This window comes from Melopsittacus undulatus, chromosome 11 (genome assembly GCF_012275295.1).
Source record: "Melopsittacus undulatus isolate bMelUnd1 chromosome 11, bMelUnd1.mat.Z, whole genome shotgun sequence".
Classification (NCBI taxonomy): Eukaryota; Metazoa; Chordata; class Aves; order Psittaciformes; family Psittaculidae; genus Melopsittacus; species Melopsittacus undulatus.
Window position 1 is genome coordinate 12,018,909 of NC_047537.1, and position 19,024 is coordinate 12,037,932.

Below are 19,024 nucleotides of genomic sequence, written 5' to 3' on the forward strand. Positions count from 1 at the left end.
CATGATTTTTTGGAAGGAGGAAAACACTGTCTTTAAGATAAATTACATCAAAAGACATTTGACAAGCACATGAACAAAGATGCTGATGCCTTTTTACAGCAGCCTCTCTTACTAAGTGTTCCCAAAGGACATAGCTCACCCCCAACTGGCAAGATCAAGTGAAACTAAAACCATACTAATATTTTAAGCTCTGACTTAAGGGATGCTTAGATTTGCTTAACCTTAAGATTTACAGCTCCTGTACACACAGAAGCAGATGCACAATATTAAAAATAATGTCACCCTTTACGTTGATATAACACTCTAAGAGGTGGTCTCCCAGCCAACTCCTGTCTGGTTTCTATGGATGACCCTTTAACAGATTCAGAGGAGTGAGCCTGTAAGAACAGGGTAAGTTCTACCTAGAACAACAGCAGAGTTTTCTAACTTACTTATCCCCAAACTAGCTCAAAACATCTCTTGCAAATTACCCAGGCGGTCCTTTCAGTGTGAAGCGATGCTCCTCCCGCAGCTCAGAGGCTCCACCATGCTGCTTCAAGCTCCAGAGGTGCAAGCTGTTGTCATCCAGCAATGTCACCAGCTGGCACTACAAAACCCACACAATATGCTCTTTTTTTCAGAATCACTGTATTAAATATAGTGAATTTAGCAGTAACGCTGCTGCTGTTCATAATCTCTGTCAAAACAGGACTGAGTAGCCAGACACAGTTTTTTATAGCAGCAAATATTTACTGCAGCATTGCTGTTAGCTCACAGTGAGATTTGAGGGGAGGGGGGGGGGGGGGGGAGGGGAAGAGTAGGAGAGACAAGAAGCAGACTAATGGCTAAAAAACCTCTTATACAGGATAAAGGCACAGGTTATCAGTGAGTTGGGTGACAAGGATTTAGGTTCTTAAAAGCGATCAGCCTGTGCTGTGAAGCTCAGCAGGGCAGCTGCAGGCTGCCTGCACTTGGTGTGGTTTGCTGCAACACACCCCAGCTTTGGGTGGGGTTGATACACTTTACTACACCACACTCCTTGCATTCTTCATGTCCAACCTCATTCTGCAGGGTTGTGTCAGAGACCTTTTATGAGCCCAGCCCTGCTGGCTGTATGTTCAAACTGAAGCATTTTACCTGCCGAAGCCACACCTGGTGCAACACTCCCCGTGGGAGTTTCAGCTTATACCATTATTTAAGAAGACAGACACCCAAATCCACCTCAAGAATTAAATCCTTCTCATAAAGAGGCCACTCATGCTATACTGGGGGCATCAGGCAAACAGTTTGTGGCCAAGACACCAGTCTGTCAGTCAAGGGATGGGAAAGTGGTTATGCGGCCACCAGACACTTAGAAAGTTCTGCCTTCCTAATTTTAGTTTGTGGCAATAACTGTTCAGTGATCCCCAGGAGCAAGCTTCAGTACCCCAGAACACAAAGGCAACAAGTTCAACAAGAGGCAAAGTTAGCAGCACTGCTCTGAACTCCTGAAAACGATTGAGTGGCTTCAGCAGCAGCTCCTGTCTGCTGTTCTGCAGAAGGCCAACCACTCAGTCCTACTGAAATAGGGGCTGCAAAAAGAAGTTCTCACTTCTGTAGCAGATTGCCTGAGCTACTCTGGCCTTATTACCACTACCAGTATGTTGTTTGAGATACTTGACTGACAGTTGCGAACAATAAAGCTACTAAGTTTTACAGAGCAGCTCCACAGCAACAAATACTACTGCAAGCACAAAATACACTGGGATAAGCAATCCTGAACAGGCAGCATTTGAATACACTTGGTCATAAGGGCTCAGCTGCCTGAAACAAACAACACCTGTTTAAGAGAGCTCTTTGTAAGTCACAGAGGTACTGAAAATACACTTACCTGATCAGGTATAAAGTGAATCTGCATTACAGTATTGTTTTCTTCATGTAAACCCATGAACTCCACCCCAGGAGCACCATATCTGAAGGGTTAGTTGAGGATCTACAGTATTTAAGATGACCCACAGCTACAATTCATTGGTAACAAGCTTGTTAGCAAGCAAGATGAAAAGAGCTCAGTTGGAAACCATTTTCTACTGTTAGTGATCTGGACTGAAAAGAACCAATGCAAACCTCCTTTGATTTTATATGCTTGTGGCAGGTTACACACACTACAGAAGATGGAAGTTCACTTCATACTCCTTTGAGGGTATGCAGAAGAGGTGCCTGGACCCTGAGCTTTCTCAGAGATGTTCAGTGGTTTGCCAGACACTACAATCCTACTTAACTAATTTGTAACCCAGAGACAGATGCTACCGCCTGCTTGTGGAGCCCAGCCTCCAAACACAAACACACCAGGAATGAGTGATTAAGCAGGCAGTGGGAGCACCAACTTTCCATGTCTGGGCTGTGCCTGTTTTACAGCTTGCCCAGCTGGTGCCGTGCCTCAAGAACCACACACTGCAATGGGACTGGACATCAGCTAAAAAAGTCACCACCTTCCATGCTTAGGTCTATAATGCCTGGACAGTGGAGGCTCAGGATGAAATGTTCCTGACCCCGGGTTTAACCTGGGAGATAGAACTGCTGGAGTTTTGTTGGTTTGGGGTTTTTTTTTGGCTTTTTTTCTTTTTTTTTTTTTTTTTAATGGAAACCTGACATAAGTATTTACCCAAGGCTGGAATTTACAACAGAAAGGGCTGCTAAATACAGGCCAGATCTAGTCTGACCTTCTGAAGAGCAAGAGTAAAGAGTCTTATCTAACATCTACATGGGTTCAGCTTCTGTTGGAGCTATAACCTCTGGGCAAGATAATCCCATTCTGATCAGACCAAAGTCACTTCAAACCTAGGCAAACTGTTCCTCACTCAAGTAACCCTTGCCTGCAGATTTAGACTCAGTCTAACTTTTCTGATGTGGTCAGAGAAATCCAGCCGAAGTTGTTCAAAAGATACAGTTTAATGGCTCCTGATCGCGTTCCAATGGCCATGAGGCGGAGAAATGGGCTATAGCCCAGTGCACTAGGTTGATGGGGAAATCCATGTTCCACAGTCTGGCAGGGAGAAAGAAAAGATCATGATCAGCATGTTTCAAGGGCATTGTTGTATATAGACAAAAGCCAGAAGTTAAATATGGTACAGCAGTCTGAAATATAACACTAATGGTAGCTTTTTCTGTTGAAAAGTGTTAAAACGCAGGTTATATTTGCTCAACCAGAGCCTAAGGATAAATCTGTTCCAAGAAGCCAGGGTATGCAGAAGTGTAAATGAAATGAAAGAGAATAGTCTGAAAACAGTAACCCAAGCAGCTCTTTATGTTAAAGTTATAAATAACTCTGCATAAGCACAGCTTACTCAGCCACCACATTGATCACTCCACATCAACTTTGTATCTGTAAACCAACTGCTCAGCACAATTTCAAAGTCTGACAAAAATACTGCAGCTTTATCTGCCAAACTCCACACAGGTCAGCCTGCATGACCTCCTCTTCCTGACTGACATCAAGAAACAGTGCAAATCTATGAAGAACTATTGAGTGAACATCAGTGCCTTGCAAGAAAACTAACCAGATTTTCTATGGGGCAGTCAAGAAATGTAAATGGTAAAATTCTTCACTAAGGAAAAAATTCTTCCCTGTGAGGTTGTTGAGGCGCTGGCACAGGGTGCCCAGAGAAGCTGTGGCTGCCCCATCCCTGGCAGGGTTCAAGGCCAGGTTGGACACAAGGGCTTGGATCAAGCTGCTTCAGTGGAAGGTGTCCCTGCCTGTGGCAGGGGTTGGAACTGGATGAGCTTTAAGGTCCCTTCAAACCCAAACCAGTCTGGGATTCTATGGTGATACTTATTTATCAGAGTAGCACAAGGAACCCTGGAATTTATCTATAGCAGGAGCCTGCTAGTACACCTCAGACTCATTCAAAGCCATTTTGTACTAAAAAGATGTCAGTCCCCAACATGGGAAGCAGTGCATTGCTTGGCATCAGTGGCTTCCCTAAAGGACAGTTTACACTGTACCAAGCAGAAGATTTGGAGCATGTTGTAAACACCACACTTAGCATCACTGATGCATTCACACACTCTGCAGTAATACACTGCCAGGATGCAACCAAGCTGCTTGTAAATTAGCTCAGACAAGTTTTTAGAAGTGCTAATGTACAGCGATTATCATTGTTTAGACAAAACAAGTATTTGTGAGTGTTCAGCAACATGCAGCATGTGAAGAGTGTGACTTTCAAAAAAAAATCTGTTGTTATCGTCCCAGCTTCTGCAAAAATATGTTCTTCTAAGGCAAACTGCTCAGCTCCAGGACAGGAATTTGTAACAAAACAACATAAGAACCATTCACAAAAAAAAACCCCAACATAGTAAGCAGAGAATCCTCTTTCATCTAGAGAAGTAAGCACTATTACCTCACTCCCACTCTCATTTCCATCATGTCTTTGAGACAGAGCGCATCACTTGGCTTTATGGTTTATTCAGCCTAAAAGTAACACTTAATTTCCTGGATAGTGATAGTGACAGCCAGTTTCATTTCTGTGGTCATCTCATTAGCCTGAGGTGCCCTCAGCTGCTGGAGCAGTTAAATGCCTTTTTACTGTTCCCACTCAAAGACACAGGCAGAGGAGGATGTGGCTGACTCCAGCCTACCAGACTGCTTCAGCTTCAGCCATTTAATCACCATTCATGCACTGTAAATATAGACTTCTTTTCTCTAAAGATCAGCTAACCCAGTCTGAGGTCCTACTAGGGGAAGATGAGCCATTCTAGAGATAAAAACCAGGAAATACTGGATCATTTCCCAGTCTTCTGCTTACCAACTCGTAAGACAGGGCAAAGGAGTAGATACTAATTTTTAGCCTTTTATACATAGTAGATTAAGATTAGTAGTACTGGCTCTAAGAGTACTAAGCTTAATTCCCTTTATGATAACTTAATCTCATAGTTAATCTCCAGCCTCACTTATTTATATTCTAAGATAATTTAAGTGTTACGTTTGTATTATTAAAAACAAATGTTGACAAGTCAATCTTTTTCATGTCACCTTTGCTTAGCTATACATGTAAAACTTCCTGCAGGAGACTGTATGAAATCAGGAACTTATGTATGGACGCAGCACTGATACATGGCAATCTTCTGATCCAACATAGGCAAAGAGGAACTTCTCTGTACCACAATAGCTACTGAGACGACACAGTAAAGCTTCTTAGTTGTGGGAGTATGAAGTGATGGCATACAATTCTGAGAAGAAGCTTCCAGGTAACATGTTATCTTGACAATAAATCATACATATAATTGATCAGGTGTAGCATGGGCAATAGACACCATTCCCCTCTCACCCAGAACAGAGTGAGGAACTTGTTAGGGAGACACTGGTGTAATTCCACTGTTACTTTTAGTTTCAACTTGTTCACAGTCACTATCCTGTCATCATCACAACTAGGTGCCATTTTTTCATGAACCATCAATTAAAAACAGTGTTTATTCTGAGATTTCTTCAAGCACAGAAGATAAGGTTTTAAGCCATAGTTCTCGTAATAAACAAACATGATTTAAACTATACTGCCTGTTAGGAAGCTGTCAATACTAGTCTTATTATTGGCCTAATTGTATCTTGGATTTGATGTGATAATTTGTAAACACATTAGACAAGTCAATAAAAGCTTTAATTTTTAAGTATAAGACCTATGAACTGCATATCCGAGTGTACACCATTCAGTAATAATAATAGGAGGGTAAGTTTTTCTCCAGTTTTTTCTTCAATAGAAAATTTCAAGTACCTCCCCCATCCTAGACAAATTTGCAAAAGCCACAGTAACTATTACATCCAGGAGTAAACTGCTAGCAATAGGAGACCACTGCAGAAAATAACATCACATGCAGAAGCACAAGAACAGTGCTAGTAACAACCACAGTGTGTTACACAACTGCTTATGCAGTAAAGTAAATGTACTAGTGGTTTCTGATAGCTCTGCATCTTCACCAAGATGCCTGTAATGTAACAAAAGTAACTCCCTCCTATGTCACTGATTTGTTTCCACAGCCGGGCATGAAAGGCATCGGGGTGGCTTTTGGGCTGTACTGGACCTCACTGGGGCCAGCCACTCACATTCACTGTACTGCCTACCCAGCTCTCTCTCTTGTACCTGCACCCAGCTGTTCAATCACATTGAGTCAGCTTTCCTGCTGCCCTCTGCCCCCTCCCTATCCTGGGCAGCGTTCCTTAGCCAGCCCTTCACCTGTTCAGCAGGTAATCCCACTGAGGGGCCGGGGGTGGGGGGCAGAAGGCAGGAGAGGTAACAATGGAGCCTTTCAGTTGAGCTGAAACAAGAAACCAGGGTGCCCAGGACGTGCCCTTCTTCACAAAAGGGCCTTTGTTTCCCCGAGGAAAGGTGGGAGCTTTCCTTTTCACTTTCCTCAGACCACAGATGTGTCAGCCTCGGTAAAAGCACGCCCAGCGTCAGCAGCATTCACTAACAGCGATGCCTCACTCGGTCTCATTTACTGCAGGAAAAGCTCGGCCAGACTTCCCAGCTGTTCCCAGCCCACACTGGAGCTGTGCAGATGAAACTCAGACCTGACTCCTGCTTTAGTTTCTCTCCACTTTTCCTCTCACATTGTTTTATGACAGAGCAGAGACAATCCCAACCACAGGCAATACAAGCCCGTACCTTTGTCAATATGTCTTTTGAAGAAACAATGAAGCCTGTATGTGCTAAATCTACTTTGCATAGACACTAATTCAGATTTAACGTAAGTTATCCATCATGCCCATTAGCAAAGGGTTAGGAAGAATGAAGGGGGGGGGGGGGGGACACACGAAGCCATAAATTAAATGCAATGTTCCCAGTTTGGTAACATTCAGCTGTAAGACAGGCTGGTTCACCTGTGTGTTACCCATCATCTAGTCTGACAATGCCAGCCTGAACATGTTTGTTCTGCAGGGCTTGGACAGAGCCAAAGGCATCCAAATACTACTTCCAAAAGCAGAATAAACTTAGAGATGTAGGCTGCCAAGTCCACATACCTTATCCTTCATTCTATCCACTGAGCTAAAAACAGTTTCTTGCAACAGGTACACACAAGTATGGGAAGTTCTTACTCATACAAACAGATATGCAAAGCTGAGTGACTGGCAGAATTCAGGAGTGTTTTTTGAAACAAACATAAGTTTGAGGATAGCTTAAAGTCAGTCCTTTAAAACCATCTGGATGACCTCTTATCTGGAAGGGAAATGCAAAGGGACAACAGCAGAAAGATCACAAGCTATTTATACTCAGAGGAGTAAATGATTGAAAAAAATCAACCACCACCACCAATTAGAAAGTCTTCTTAAACTGAAATCCATCACTAGGCCAGCATGGCTAAATACATGGCACCACACTAACACTAAACTTGTGTGGTATCACACATTCATATTCAACTTCAGTGTAAACAATAAAACGAGGGCAGGAATCCCCAGCACTTTTAAGGTACAGACTTTGATTTAGTCACTACCAGCACCACACACCGGAGGTACAAACACACCATCCCATTGCTCTGATCAGCAACTTCACAGTCCCACAAAATATTTCCCAAGCAGGTTCTTAACCAGAAGTGTTTCAAAGACCTCAAACAGGTGTTTAAAAAGTTCCTCACCAGCACTAATGCTCTTGCTTTACCAGCACATTAGGGGAGGACAGTCTTAGCACACAAGGTGCTATATTTCTTGGCAGCTAGAAGCCACAGCCTTCAACAGGTCTGACTTTCCCAGATCTTCCCAGTGTACCTAGATGTGAGTAGATGTTTACTGTATTCAAAGGGTACAGGCTTTCAAATGACCCCATATCTCTGGAAATACCAGAATGGGACACACAAGACTTGGAAAATGAGGCAACTTTATGCAAGAAAAAAGTATAATGTAAAAGATTCTGGTATAATGTAATGGTATAATGTTAATTCCCTTTCTGATTCTTGATGGAAAAGAACAAGTTACTGTGACTTAAAAGTGCAAATGCATTTTGCAAGGCCTTTCATTAACAAGTTGTTAATAAGAAAAAACCATTAAGAAGTGTCCAAAGTAGTAGCCTCCCTAGAAATGAGATGCAATATTTACCTTCACAACTGAATCAAATGGAGTCACAAATCCTGATACCAACTTCTAACATATTCAGACGTTCCCCTCTGCTGCAACAGCTGGTTCTTTCAACCCTACTTTGCATCATCCAAATTAGCCTGTCTCTAGCAGGTAAAGTTTAGCCAAAGGTTCTCATAAGAGAAAAGCATATTCAAGGAAGAGACATCCCTGAAACAGCAAAGGTTTTTCCACGGTATATACAATTTCATACTCTTAAAAGCAATTCTGACCCATCCCTGGATGTTTTTTCTGAAGCTGACATTGCGTTCAGCTGAATGCAAGGTACTCCATCCAGGTCTTCGCTTCCTGAAATTTTTACTGTATCTGCACTAGCATTCCCTCATGGTAGCGAACAGAAAATAGGTCTGAAGCACTCCTGAGTTCCTTTTGTCTCCCCAGTGGGAGGGAGGTATGCATGGAAATGGTGTGGTTTAGTACCAAATGACATTAAATCATTCATCTCAAATATCTGAAGTTCCACTTTAAGTCTATCTCTACACTCCAATTTTAATGAATCAAAGAGGTTATTTCCTAGGCTGACTTCATTTATCTGTTATACTTTGAAGCAAAATTGCATTTAAACCTTGGAAATACAAAACCTACAAATATATTTCTGATATCCAATAAAGGTGTAAGTAGCCATTAGCCTAGCAATGAATTAATAGGAGGCATTTACAAAGATGAAAGCACTATGTTCCTGGCCAGGGCTCAAAAGAAAAATGCGCAGAAAGCTGGATAAATAGCACAGCCATTGTTCTTCCCTCTTCACAGAGGAGAGGAAAAAGCCTAGATACAGACTAAGATAATAACAAATTCATTATTAATGACCATTGTGCTGCCTTGGTGCCACCACATTTCTGCTGCAGACTTTTAAATTCACATTTCAAAGTGGAGGTATACTTATAAACTCAAAGTATAAGCACAGACAAAGACCTCTGAATTCAGCTGCATCATGAGCTGTGGCTTTGGTGTATATTTAGAAAATACACTTTCATAGTGGTGCTGCAAAGACTACCTGTAACATAAGTAGTCACAGTACATAGCAGGACAAGCTACAGAATACTCAAGAGTATATAAAAGCTTCTGTGCAGATCTCATCTTATAGCAAGTGCCACTCCACAGCGTGACAATATCCTTTCTAAAGGATGAAAGCCAGAACTGAGAACAAGCTCATGAAGAAAACTAGTCAGGCACATAGGGGAAAAAAGGACAGAACCGAAAGAGGGAACAAACCACCTCTCCTAAATATAACTTTTCCACCCACACTCTAGAAGTTTTCCCTCCTGTTTGCACTGTGCTCAGTGTGGCTCAGGAGGGATCTGCCTTGCACACATGTGCCTTGGAGTTTGAGGAAAGCGCCGTACCTTGTTAAACTGGAAAAGGTCACGTTTAAGCCTCTCTCTCACTGGATCATGTCCGGGTCTTAAGAACCTTCTCATCTTCCTCACTGTAGTATCTTGGCAACAAAAATCCTAACAAAAAAAAACCCAACAAAGCCATTAAACAAGAGCAGCCTGAGAAGAGAAGCAGAGGAAGGAGGTTATTTATTTTGGTTTAGCAGGTAATACAAATCGGCCAGAACACAATGAGACAGCACCGCTATCGAGTAACAAAAACCTGATCCCACCAGGGTGGCATCACCGGTGCAGGACTTGCACAGTACCGTTCTCACAGCACTAAAGCAAACTGTAACAGATCAGCCAAGAGGATTTTAGAAGAGTTTTTACACTTGGCCATTCTGTGACCACTTCAGACAAGCAAAACTGCAGCATTTGCATAAACATTCAGGCAAACCCACTCTAAAGGCTGACTCGGGGGCTCACAGGCAGCATTCGGTAGTATCAGTTTTCACCCCAGGTAACCCTCCAGCTATGCAGCTAAAAGAGAAAGAATGGCACTTTGGGCTCACTCCATGGGGACAGCAGGAAGACGCTGCACTGCCTGGGGGTGGCTGCAGTAATTATTAACTTGCTGTGGTGAAAAATCAAGCCTAACTCCCTGCGCAAGGTGGGGGCAGGGAAGGAAACCTTGCACCTGCAGCTCAGTGCAGAGCTCGAAGCACAAGCCCTTCAGTATATCTCACTGCACCAGGAGAATCCAAACAGGACAGATCAGACCTGACCTGCAGCCCAGCAATCACACTGGACGTACCAGGCTACAGCCTCATACTCAGCAGTACTCAAGATTCTTCCTCATATCTCCCTTCTGCAAGTAAAGCTCTGCCAACTCAAGAGCAGAAGTCTAAACTGCACCCTGACAACTCACCTTGGCAAAAGTGCTCCTGCCTGCCCTTACCGCCACTCACAGGCTCCATTCCCAGAGCACAGCAAGCTCAGCTGTTCATGAAGCAGATACTGGACACTCCAGTGAGTATTTTAACTTGTTGGACAGGAAATTACAGCAACTTACCAGCTACTCTGTACACAACACATGCACAGTGGGGGCCAGCACTACTGAGGCGCAATGAAGAATCAATATAAATGCCTTACAGTAACCCATCATCAGAAGTGGTACAGCAAAGCGGGGAGCAGACTAGTGTTGCAACTGAGACAGGGACCAGGAGCATCAAAGGGTCTGTCAAGTGATCAAGGGCCTTGGGCCTTTGTTCAAACTGGGGGGCTGAAGGGTGATCAAGAGACAAGAGCTTTCGCATCAATCTGTAAGGGGGGAGTAGCAGAGCTGGCAAACAAGGTGGCTGTCAGTGTGCTCCTGCCAGTAAGGATGGTCTTTGGTTAATGACTGAAACCAGTGCTCTGGGTGCAGCTGTAGCAGGAGCCAGCTGCAACTAAAGAGCTTAAATTGTTGTTTGGAAGGTTTCTACCAAGGCCTTACCAGCTGTGAAGAACCAGAAAAAGGAAATGGTATTATAAACAGGATGCTCCATAGCTATAGTTTGAGAACTCCCTTTAGAAATTCTCCGAGCTAGAACTCATTATCTCTGTGTGGCACTACCACCCAAAAGAGTGGTTAGCTTTCTTGCTCACACCCCAAGACCTCCAGCCACTTAGGCAGCACTGTCCAGAGCTCACCAAGAGGAGTGCAGTGCAGTCCTAGTTCAGAGGGCCAGAAGATCCCATCAGCACCAAGAGCCTGAGACACTTAGTCCCCACCTAGAATCACTGACATCTCCACTTGCCACACAGCAAAGTGCCTCTGAGCAGTGGCCCATGCCATTAGCACATTCAGGGCTGAATACTCACGGAAATACATATATGGGAAGGGATCCCTGAAAAGAGAGGAACAGTAAAAGTGCAGTTTACTTGGAATATATATCCTTCTATAAGGATTTAGGTACCACAGCTGAGTTTTCAAAACTGCATCAGACATGTCTTCTTACACGAGGCATTTCTGAGAGAAACAAGGACATATTTATCTTGAGTTAGCAAAAGTTACAGAGCACTGACAAGCTGCTGTGCTATGCAAGGAGAGCAAATCACACCCATGTACAGTTTCCCCTTAGCCAGACAAGGAAAGGAAAGTGCCAGACGCGCCCTCTTCCACTGTCAGTCAATATCCTGGACCTGTTAAACTGGGCAAACCCACAGAGAAACTCAACTCAGTGTCCTCCCCAGTTCAGATAGAGACCTCCTCTGCTTTGACAGCAGAGGCAAACCCATGGTTACGAGCACAGGAGAGTGGGTTTGATTTGAGAGAGACACAACTTCATATTTAACACCCTCCTGGAATGTTTTATCCTGAAATATTAATTGCACCCAGAAGCACGCCGTTTTAACCTGCTTATGCAAGAGATCTCACATTCACACTCCAGCCCACAACTTGCTCAACTGGCTAAGGAGCATTAGTAGTTCAGAATCAGACAGTAACTCACTTGAAGAAATGTCATCCTGGCAAGCTGCTGTGTCCATTACCATCAGAGCAGCCACGCTGCAGAGGCCAGCTCTCATTGACTTGGATCGAGGTTTCATGCACGACCACAGAACTCAAAACTGTCACAGTATGGGAGGAGGCAAGAGGTAAAGACATTTTGAGCAGAGGCAAAGAAGGAACAGCAAACGGCCTCCACTGCAGCACAGGCTGTTCAGGTGGAATTGTTACTACCCTTTACAAGGCTCTTGTCAATGAGATTTTTCAGTACAATAATCAAGTGCCTTTTCTAATTCTAGGAAACCCAAAAGATCCCACAGTCTGTATAACCCCATCTTCCAGATGCACACTTACATACTGCAGACCAGTTTCTCTCCCACGCACCTTCAGTGTCTTACATAAAACTCCATCCCATGTGCTCTGCAGTTATCTGCCAGTCAGCATTTACAGCCATATGGTAACAGTTGTGGCTACCAGTAGCCTCTGAAGCCATGCCAGGTCTGCATGTATCTGATGTTCCTATTTTCCAGGGAAATAATGCTGTAGCTTTCAACGACGAGCTTTTTTAGCAGAAACTGTGTACAACATTCCCCTCTACAATGCCTTGGGGTCAGCTGCTCATGGACAACAGCAGCCCAAGGCTGAGCCCATCCCAATTTTGCTTATATTGAGTACCTGGACACTTGACAGCAAAGCCTGGAGTGCTCTGTACATAGATCTTCTGCCACTCTGTCAGCTGAATGCTCTGCTAAATATGAAGACGCACCCGTTTTCACCTCATTTTATTAGATGCAGCCACAGAACAAAACTTCTTCACTATTCAGAGAGAAGCGAACGCTATTCAATGAAAGCATGAGTTGCAAGATGATCCCGTTTCCAGTCACAGACTAAGGACCAGTTAACATCAAAACCAGGTTTCAGTCCAGCTTCCCTGCTCAGCACTGTTCATTTTGGACGTTGAGATTTATGACAAGCACACAGGCCACGTCCCAGGACAAGTCATGGAGTAGACAGACCATCCTGAGTGAGATCACACAGCACGTGTGGGAAAACAGGGGATGAGACACGGTCAGTAAGGGCTCATGAAGGGCAGGTCCTGCTTAAGCAACCTGATCTCCTCCTGCAACAAGGTGACCCACCTGGTTGATGAGGAAAAGGCTGTGGACATTGTCTATTTGGACTTTAGTAAAGCATTGGACACTCTCCCACAGCTTTTTCCTGGAGAAACTGACTGCTCATGGCCTTAAGAAGTGGATTCCTCACTGGATTGGAAAGTGGCTGGATGGCAGAGCCCAAAGAGTGGTGGTAAATGGTGTCACATTCAGTTTGTGACCGATCACTAGTGGTGTCCCTCAGGACTCAGTACTGGGGCCAGTGGATGAGAGGATCGAGGGCACCCTCAGTAAATTTGTAGATAGACACCAAATCGCATGGGAGTGCTGATCTGCTGGAGGGTAGGAGGCTCTGCAGAGGGATCTGGACAGGCTGGATCACAGAATCCCAGAATCCCAAGGGTTGGAAGGGACCTCAAAAGATCATCCAGTCCAACCCCCCTGCAAGAGCAGGGTAACCTACAGTACATCACACAGGAACTTGTCCAAGCGGGCCTTGAATATCTCCAGCGTAGGAGACTCCACAACCCCCCTGGGCAACCTGTTCCAGTGCTCTGTCACTCTTACAGTAAGGAAGTTCTTCCTGATGTTAACATGGAACCACCTATGCTCCAGTTTACACCCATTGTCCCTTGTCCTATCACTGGATATCACTGAAAAAAGCCTAGCTCCATCATCCTGACACCCACCCTTTACATATTTGTAAACACTGATGAGCTCACCCCTCAGTCTCCTCCAAGCTAAGGAGACCCAGCTCCCTCAGCCTCTCCTCATAAGGGAGATGTTCCACTCCTTTAATCATCTTTGTGGCTCTGCGCTGGACTCTTTCAAGCAATTCCCTGTCCTTCTTGAACTGAGGGGCCCAGAACTGGACACAATACTCCAGATGCAGCCTCACCAAGGCAGAGTAGAAGGGAGGAGAACCTCTCTTGCCCTACTAACCACACCCTTTCTAATGCACCCTAGGATGCCATTTGCCTTCTTGGCCACAAGGGATCCACGGGCTGTGGCCAATGGGATGAGGTTCAAGAAGGCAAAGTGCCAGGTCCTGCACTTGGGTCACAACAACCCCCCACAATGCTCCAGACTTGGGGAAGAGCAGCTGGAAACTGCTCATGGGAAAGGGCCCAGGAGTGTTGATTGATGGAGCTGAGCATGAGCAGCTTGTGCCCAGGCAGCCAGGAAGCCCCCAGCATCCTGGCCTGGATCAGCCCCAGTGTGGCAGCAGGGCCAGGGCAGGGATTGTGCCCCTGCACTGGGCACTGGTGAGGCTGCACCTCACATCCTGTGTTCAATTCTGGGCCCCTCACTACAAGAGACCTTGAGGGGCTGGAGCGGGGCCAGAGAAGGGCAATGGAGCTGGTGCAGGCCTGGAGCACAAGAAAGATGGGGAAGGGCTGAGGGACCTGGGGGGTTCAGATGGAGAAGAGAAGGCTCAGGGGGGACCTGATGGCTCCCTACAAGTGCCTGACAGGAGGATGGAGCCAGGAGGGGCTGGGCTCTGCTCCCAATGAACAAGGGATGGGACAAGAGGAAACGGCCTCAAGCTGCACCAGGGCAGGTTTAGATGCAGCTGAGGAACAATTCCTGCCCCAGAGGGTGCTCAGGCATTGGAACAGGCTGCCCAGGGCAGGGCTGCAGTCACCGTCCCTGTAAGTGTTCACACAGCGTGGAGACGAGGCCTCAGTGCCAGGGGTTAGGGGTGGCCTTGGCAGTGTGGGGAATGGTTGGACTTGTTTATTTTAAAAGGTTTTTCCAACACAGCTGATTCTATATTCAACAGAAAGCCAAATGTTTTTTCCTATGAGAAGCATTAGTTGTTCCTCATTGCTGTGTGTTAGCAATCACAGAATCCCAGACTGATTTGTGTTGAAAAGGAACTTAAAGCTCACTCAGTTGCAAATCCTGCCACGGGCAGGGACACCTTCCACTAGAGCAGGCTGCTCCAAGCTCTGTCCAACCTTGCATTGAACACTTCAGTCCCAGAGATCCACCTTTTGCTTTGCCTTTATTGCTTCTGCACGCAGCAATGTGTCTTGATGCCAATGCACAGTTTCCTGAGACACTGTGGATTTTCTCTATCAGCCAAGCATAGGCTGGCAGGGAATTACTCTTTGTAGAAATTTGTTGCCAGTTTTGCTTATATCCTCACATTATTATGGAATTTCCAGCCAAAAGTAGGAGAGAACCAATATTGTAAGTTACAATCACACAAGTTAATCCAGTCTTGCAAGGCAATGAAAGTCAGCAGTTTTTACTATGTAGACAGTATTAAGTGTGGATACAGTCCCAAGTTAACCCCACAACAAAAACATACCCATAATGAGTTTATTTTGCTCACAGAGGATAGTTGCAAGGTTCCATCTATGTGATTCCTGGGAAACCTTTATGTTACTTGCATGGGTTTTCAATGGGGTAGGGTCTCAAGAACTCTTAAGTCTTACCTTGCTTTAGGTCTGTTTTCATTCCTCCCTCAGCACCCCTTCCTGCTCACAGGTCCTTACAGTGAGAACTTCTCCCTGTGCATCTGATACTACTTTATCAACCTTGCTAAAATAAAAGAGGCCTTTCTTATCAACAAGCTTTGTTTGAACTACAAGCAGTGAGTGCTCTTGTAACAAACAGGCACCACTGTGGCCTTGTCTGAACCAAGTTTCCTCCCGCACCCAGAAATTTGCCTTGTTCCTGTTGCAACAGCCAGCAACAACAAGACAGAGACAAGATCAATCGCACAGGAAAAAGCTATTCCTCATCACCAAGGATCTCACAACCACCGAAACGACCATTTAAATGCCCCCACATCAGGTTTACAGATGGCAGGAGCCATCAGACGTGACTCACTGTGAAATTACAATTTTAAGAACACTTTTAGCTTGAGTTCAGTGAAATAACCTCTTGCTGCCCTTTAACTGGGCTGTCACTAAAGTTCACCTCTACAGCCAGGCATGGTTGTAACACACCATCAAGACAGACACTCAAGAAGAAAGCACAAGCCAAGCAGAACAGCTGGAGCCAGGGATGGAACACTTACAGTCTGTGGAAAGCTTGGAAGTGTAAGATACCACCCCCTTTTCCCAGGATAAGGCTTCACTGGGAAGATGCTCTAACAACAGTCATCTAACAGTTCAATGAGACCATATGCAGCTCCCCTATACACAACACCAGCTCCCATGGTTCTATAAACTAGAGAGTGTTGAGATGCACTCTGCATGCAACAGTCAGGCAGGAACAGAGGTAAACCAACAAATCTTCCTGTGAAAAGGAGTTACTTTTGCCAACATGGAGAGACAGAGGTGAATGAACAACTGAGCAGACTGTGTGTGACACCCGGTGCACAGGGCTGCCCTCCCAAAACACAGAAAACAACAAATCAAAGTCAGACATACTCCAACAACTCTTGGAAAATAAGTGAGAACCCATCATACAAACCAGGAGAGTTCCTGTACTTCCACAGCTTTGTACTTGGAGTTACCAGGGACCACCAACTTGCACTGAATTTACTAATTGTGCAAACCTTGTGTGTCACGACTCCCATTGTGTTCTCCTTGTCACAGGAGCATGACAACACGAAGTTTCGAAACGCTACAGCAGAACAGTCTTTGCACTGAACAACACTATTGCATGTGATGCAAAACTCTTTGTGTGCTTCAGCTGAGAAGTGTAATTCAAATGGAAGAGCAGCGTATGACTTTGGAACAGCATTTTACACCAGACTTGGTGGGTCCATGCAGTAAACCATGAAAGCATTTACTTCTTACAGCAACACAAAGAGATATAGCTAGAAAAAACTTTTAGATGAGAACTGGAGTTTCCACAGGATTTTCTTGACTTGTTTGGATTAAAGCCCATCCAGTTCCAACCCCAGCCACAGGCAGGGACCCCTTCCACTGGAGCAGCTTGCTCCAAGCCCCTGTGTCCAACCTGGCCTTGAGCACTGCCAGGGATGGGGCATTTACTTATTCCAGATTTCTGCACAAAAATCAAACTTTTCGTTACCACCAGTCCCTCCTCTGATAGACTGTTTTAAAGAAAAATCAGGCTATGAGCAGTATCACATACCTTTATTGCCATGTACTAACTGCATTGCATGTGTTAATTGCTCTCACTCTGACGTCTCTCAAGCCTCTTTGTCAGCCAAGAAAAAAACCCACACCTATTCCATAAGCAATTCCTGGTAATCATCACATCGCTGCACCAAAAAGCCACTGGAAGATACAGGGCTCTCAGTAGGGTTAACTCCAATATTTTTTCCAGTCAGTAGTTACAGCAGATGCAATTTGTTCAAAACCAAATCAAAGCCATTCCTCTGCACCATCCCATGGGTGTGGTTGAGAACTCTCCTCTCTCTTCAATACCATGAAGTAAATGGAGCCCCTACAGATAGAGTGGCTACAAACAGCACTGCTCACAACTTGCACAGACCATCCCTGTCCCCTCCGTGGGCCAGGCTGCAGCAACAAGAAACGTGCCAGGATACACATAAGAGCCTTGGGACATAACCTCCACTTTGCATCCCACTTGCCAGAAGCACCAGCTTCCCGAATCAAAGTTAGAATATCTAGGCAGCTGCTCTGAGCACAGAGCTTCACCTGAGACTTGGTAAAGCAAGATATTCCAGTTGACTGCAGTGTTCTGGGATGACAACAAAGAGCAGCATTCCCCACGGAGTAACACGTTACAACGGGCTGCTTCCACATTTATTATCTCAGCGAAGTTGCCCTCCTGCCTTGTCACCATCCTCCCATGAATGCAGAGCTTCACGCTGCTCTGCTGCAGAACCCTGCTTCAGCATTGACACCGCAAACAGTAACACACAGAACTTCCTCCAAAGCCAAGGCTAAACCTCACCTCCAGAAGAGGAGACTTCGGAGCCAGCTTATTCACAGGCCACAGCTACAGGACAACCCCGGACAAAGGCTTAAGCAGCCGGATTTACCTTCTTGTGTCACCTGCTTGCTGTTGAACACGACGTGCTACCTCACCCCCGAAGCGCTTCCAGTTCTGGAAGGGAAACCCCCGGTAACGCGGTACCTATGATACGGGCAGGGCTTTCACAGAAACAAGAAAATCCGAAGCCGTCACTGGGCGTCCCACAGGGAACACGGCGAGTCCGCGTAACGCATCTGCTCCAAGCCGGGCGTACACGAGCCCCGGGGCCCCGGCAGTGGGCAGGGGCAGCCCCAGGCGGTGATAGGCTGGTTCTCGCTGCCCGGCTCGGGCCCCGGAACGGCCCCGGCCGGACCCACTCGCGCCGGGGTAAACCAGGAAGTCCCGGAGCCGCGACCTCCGCCACCAAGTCCCAGGATGTAAAAGCTGCCCAAGTCCCACGGGGAGCCGATACCCATGCCCCAGGCGCGCCCGGGGCTCCGAGTGCTGGCCGGAGCCGGGCAGCGCGGGGGGCCCGGGCACCCGGCGAGGTGGGAATCTCGGGGGCGGAGGAACCGGCGAGCAGCGGCCCGCCCCCCGGCGGGGATCCGGAACAAAGTCGCGATAGGCGCGCAGGGGCGGGCGGCGGCCGTCCCGCCGCCGCGATCCACGCCAGAGCCGGCCCGGCCGGACCCCCGAGAGATGCCCCCGGAGCCGGCCCCGGCGCTGCCCGCCCCGCGGAGCCCCAGCGACCCTCGCTCACCTGCGGGGCTGGAGCCGCCCGCCCCGGCCTCACTCCGCTCCCGATCCGCTCCCGCGGCAGCGGCCGCGCTCCCCGGGCACCTCCGGGACGGGTGGGGCGGGGCGGGGCCTCGCGCGAGAACCGCCCCGGGGGGAGGGGCTACTGCGGGACACGCCCGGATGAGGCGGTGCCACAACAAGGCGCGCGGCCACCTGCGGCGGAGCCTCGCATGCAAATGAGGCAGAGTCGCTGCCAATCCCCTCCTCTCGCTCTCTCATGAATAATTCATAACCCCGCTCCCGCGGGGCCAATCACAACTCGGGAAGGGCCAAGCGCTGCCTGCCGCTGGGAGAGCGCACCCCCGGCGGCCCCGGGGACGCTGAGCCATGAGCTGCGGGCAGGGCTCGGCTCCGCTGCCGC

The 19,024-nt window shown here is 46.7% G+C and overlaps 1 protein-coding gene across 6 annotated transcripts in view; it reads right to left on the reverse strand.

Annotated features, from left to right (window-relative positions):
- LLGL2 (LLGL scribble cell polarity complex component 2) overlaps positions 1–18,717 on the reverse strand; it is a 35,481-nt gene extending 16,764 nt beyond the window's left edge. For 4 of the 6 annotated variants that reach the window (XM_031055138.2, XM_031055137.2, XM_031055136.2 and 1 more), the window contains exons 1-4: positions 9,424–9,531; positions 2,904–3,001; positions 1,850–1,931; positions 471–586 (exon numbers count right to left, since the gene is read on the reverse strand). In XM_031055138.2, coding sequence (XP_030910998.1) covers positions 471–586; positions 1,850–1,931; positions 2,904–3,001; positions 9,424–9,498 — 371 coding nt within the window. In that variant the 5' untranslated portion in view covers positions 9,499–9,531. Of the gene's footprint in view, positions 1–470; positions 587–1,849; positions 1,932–2,903; positions 3,002–9,423; positions 9,532–17,932; positions 18,223–18,625 lie in introns of those variants that run through there. The other 2 variants (XM_034067448.1, XM_031055139.2) reach the window with 2 other exon arrangements.
- Between the last annotated feature and the right edge of the window lie 307 nt (positions 18,718–19,024).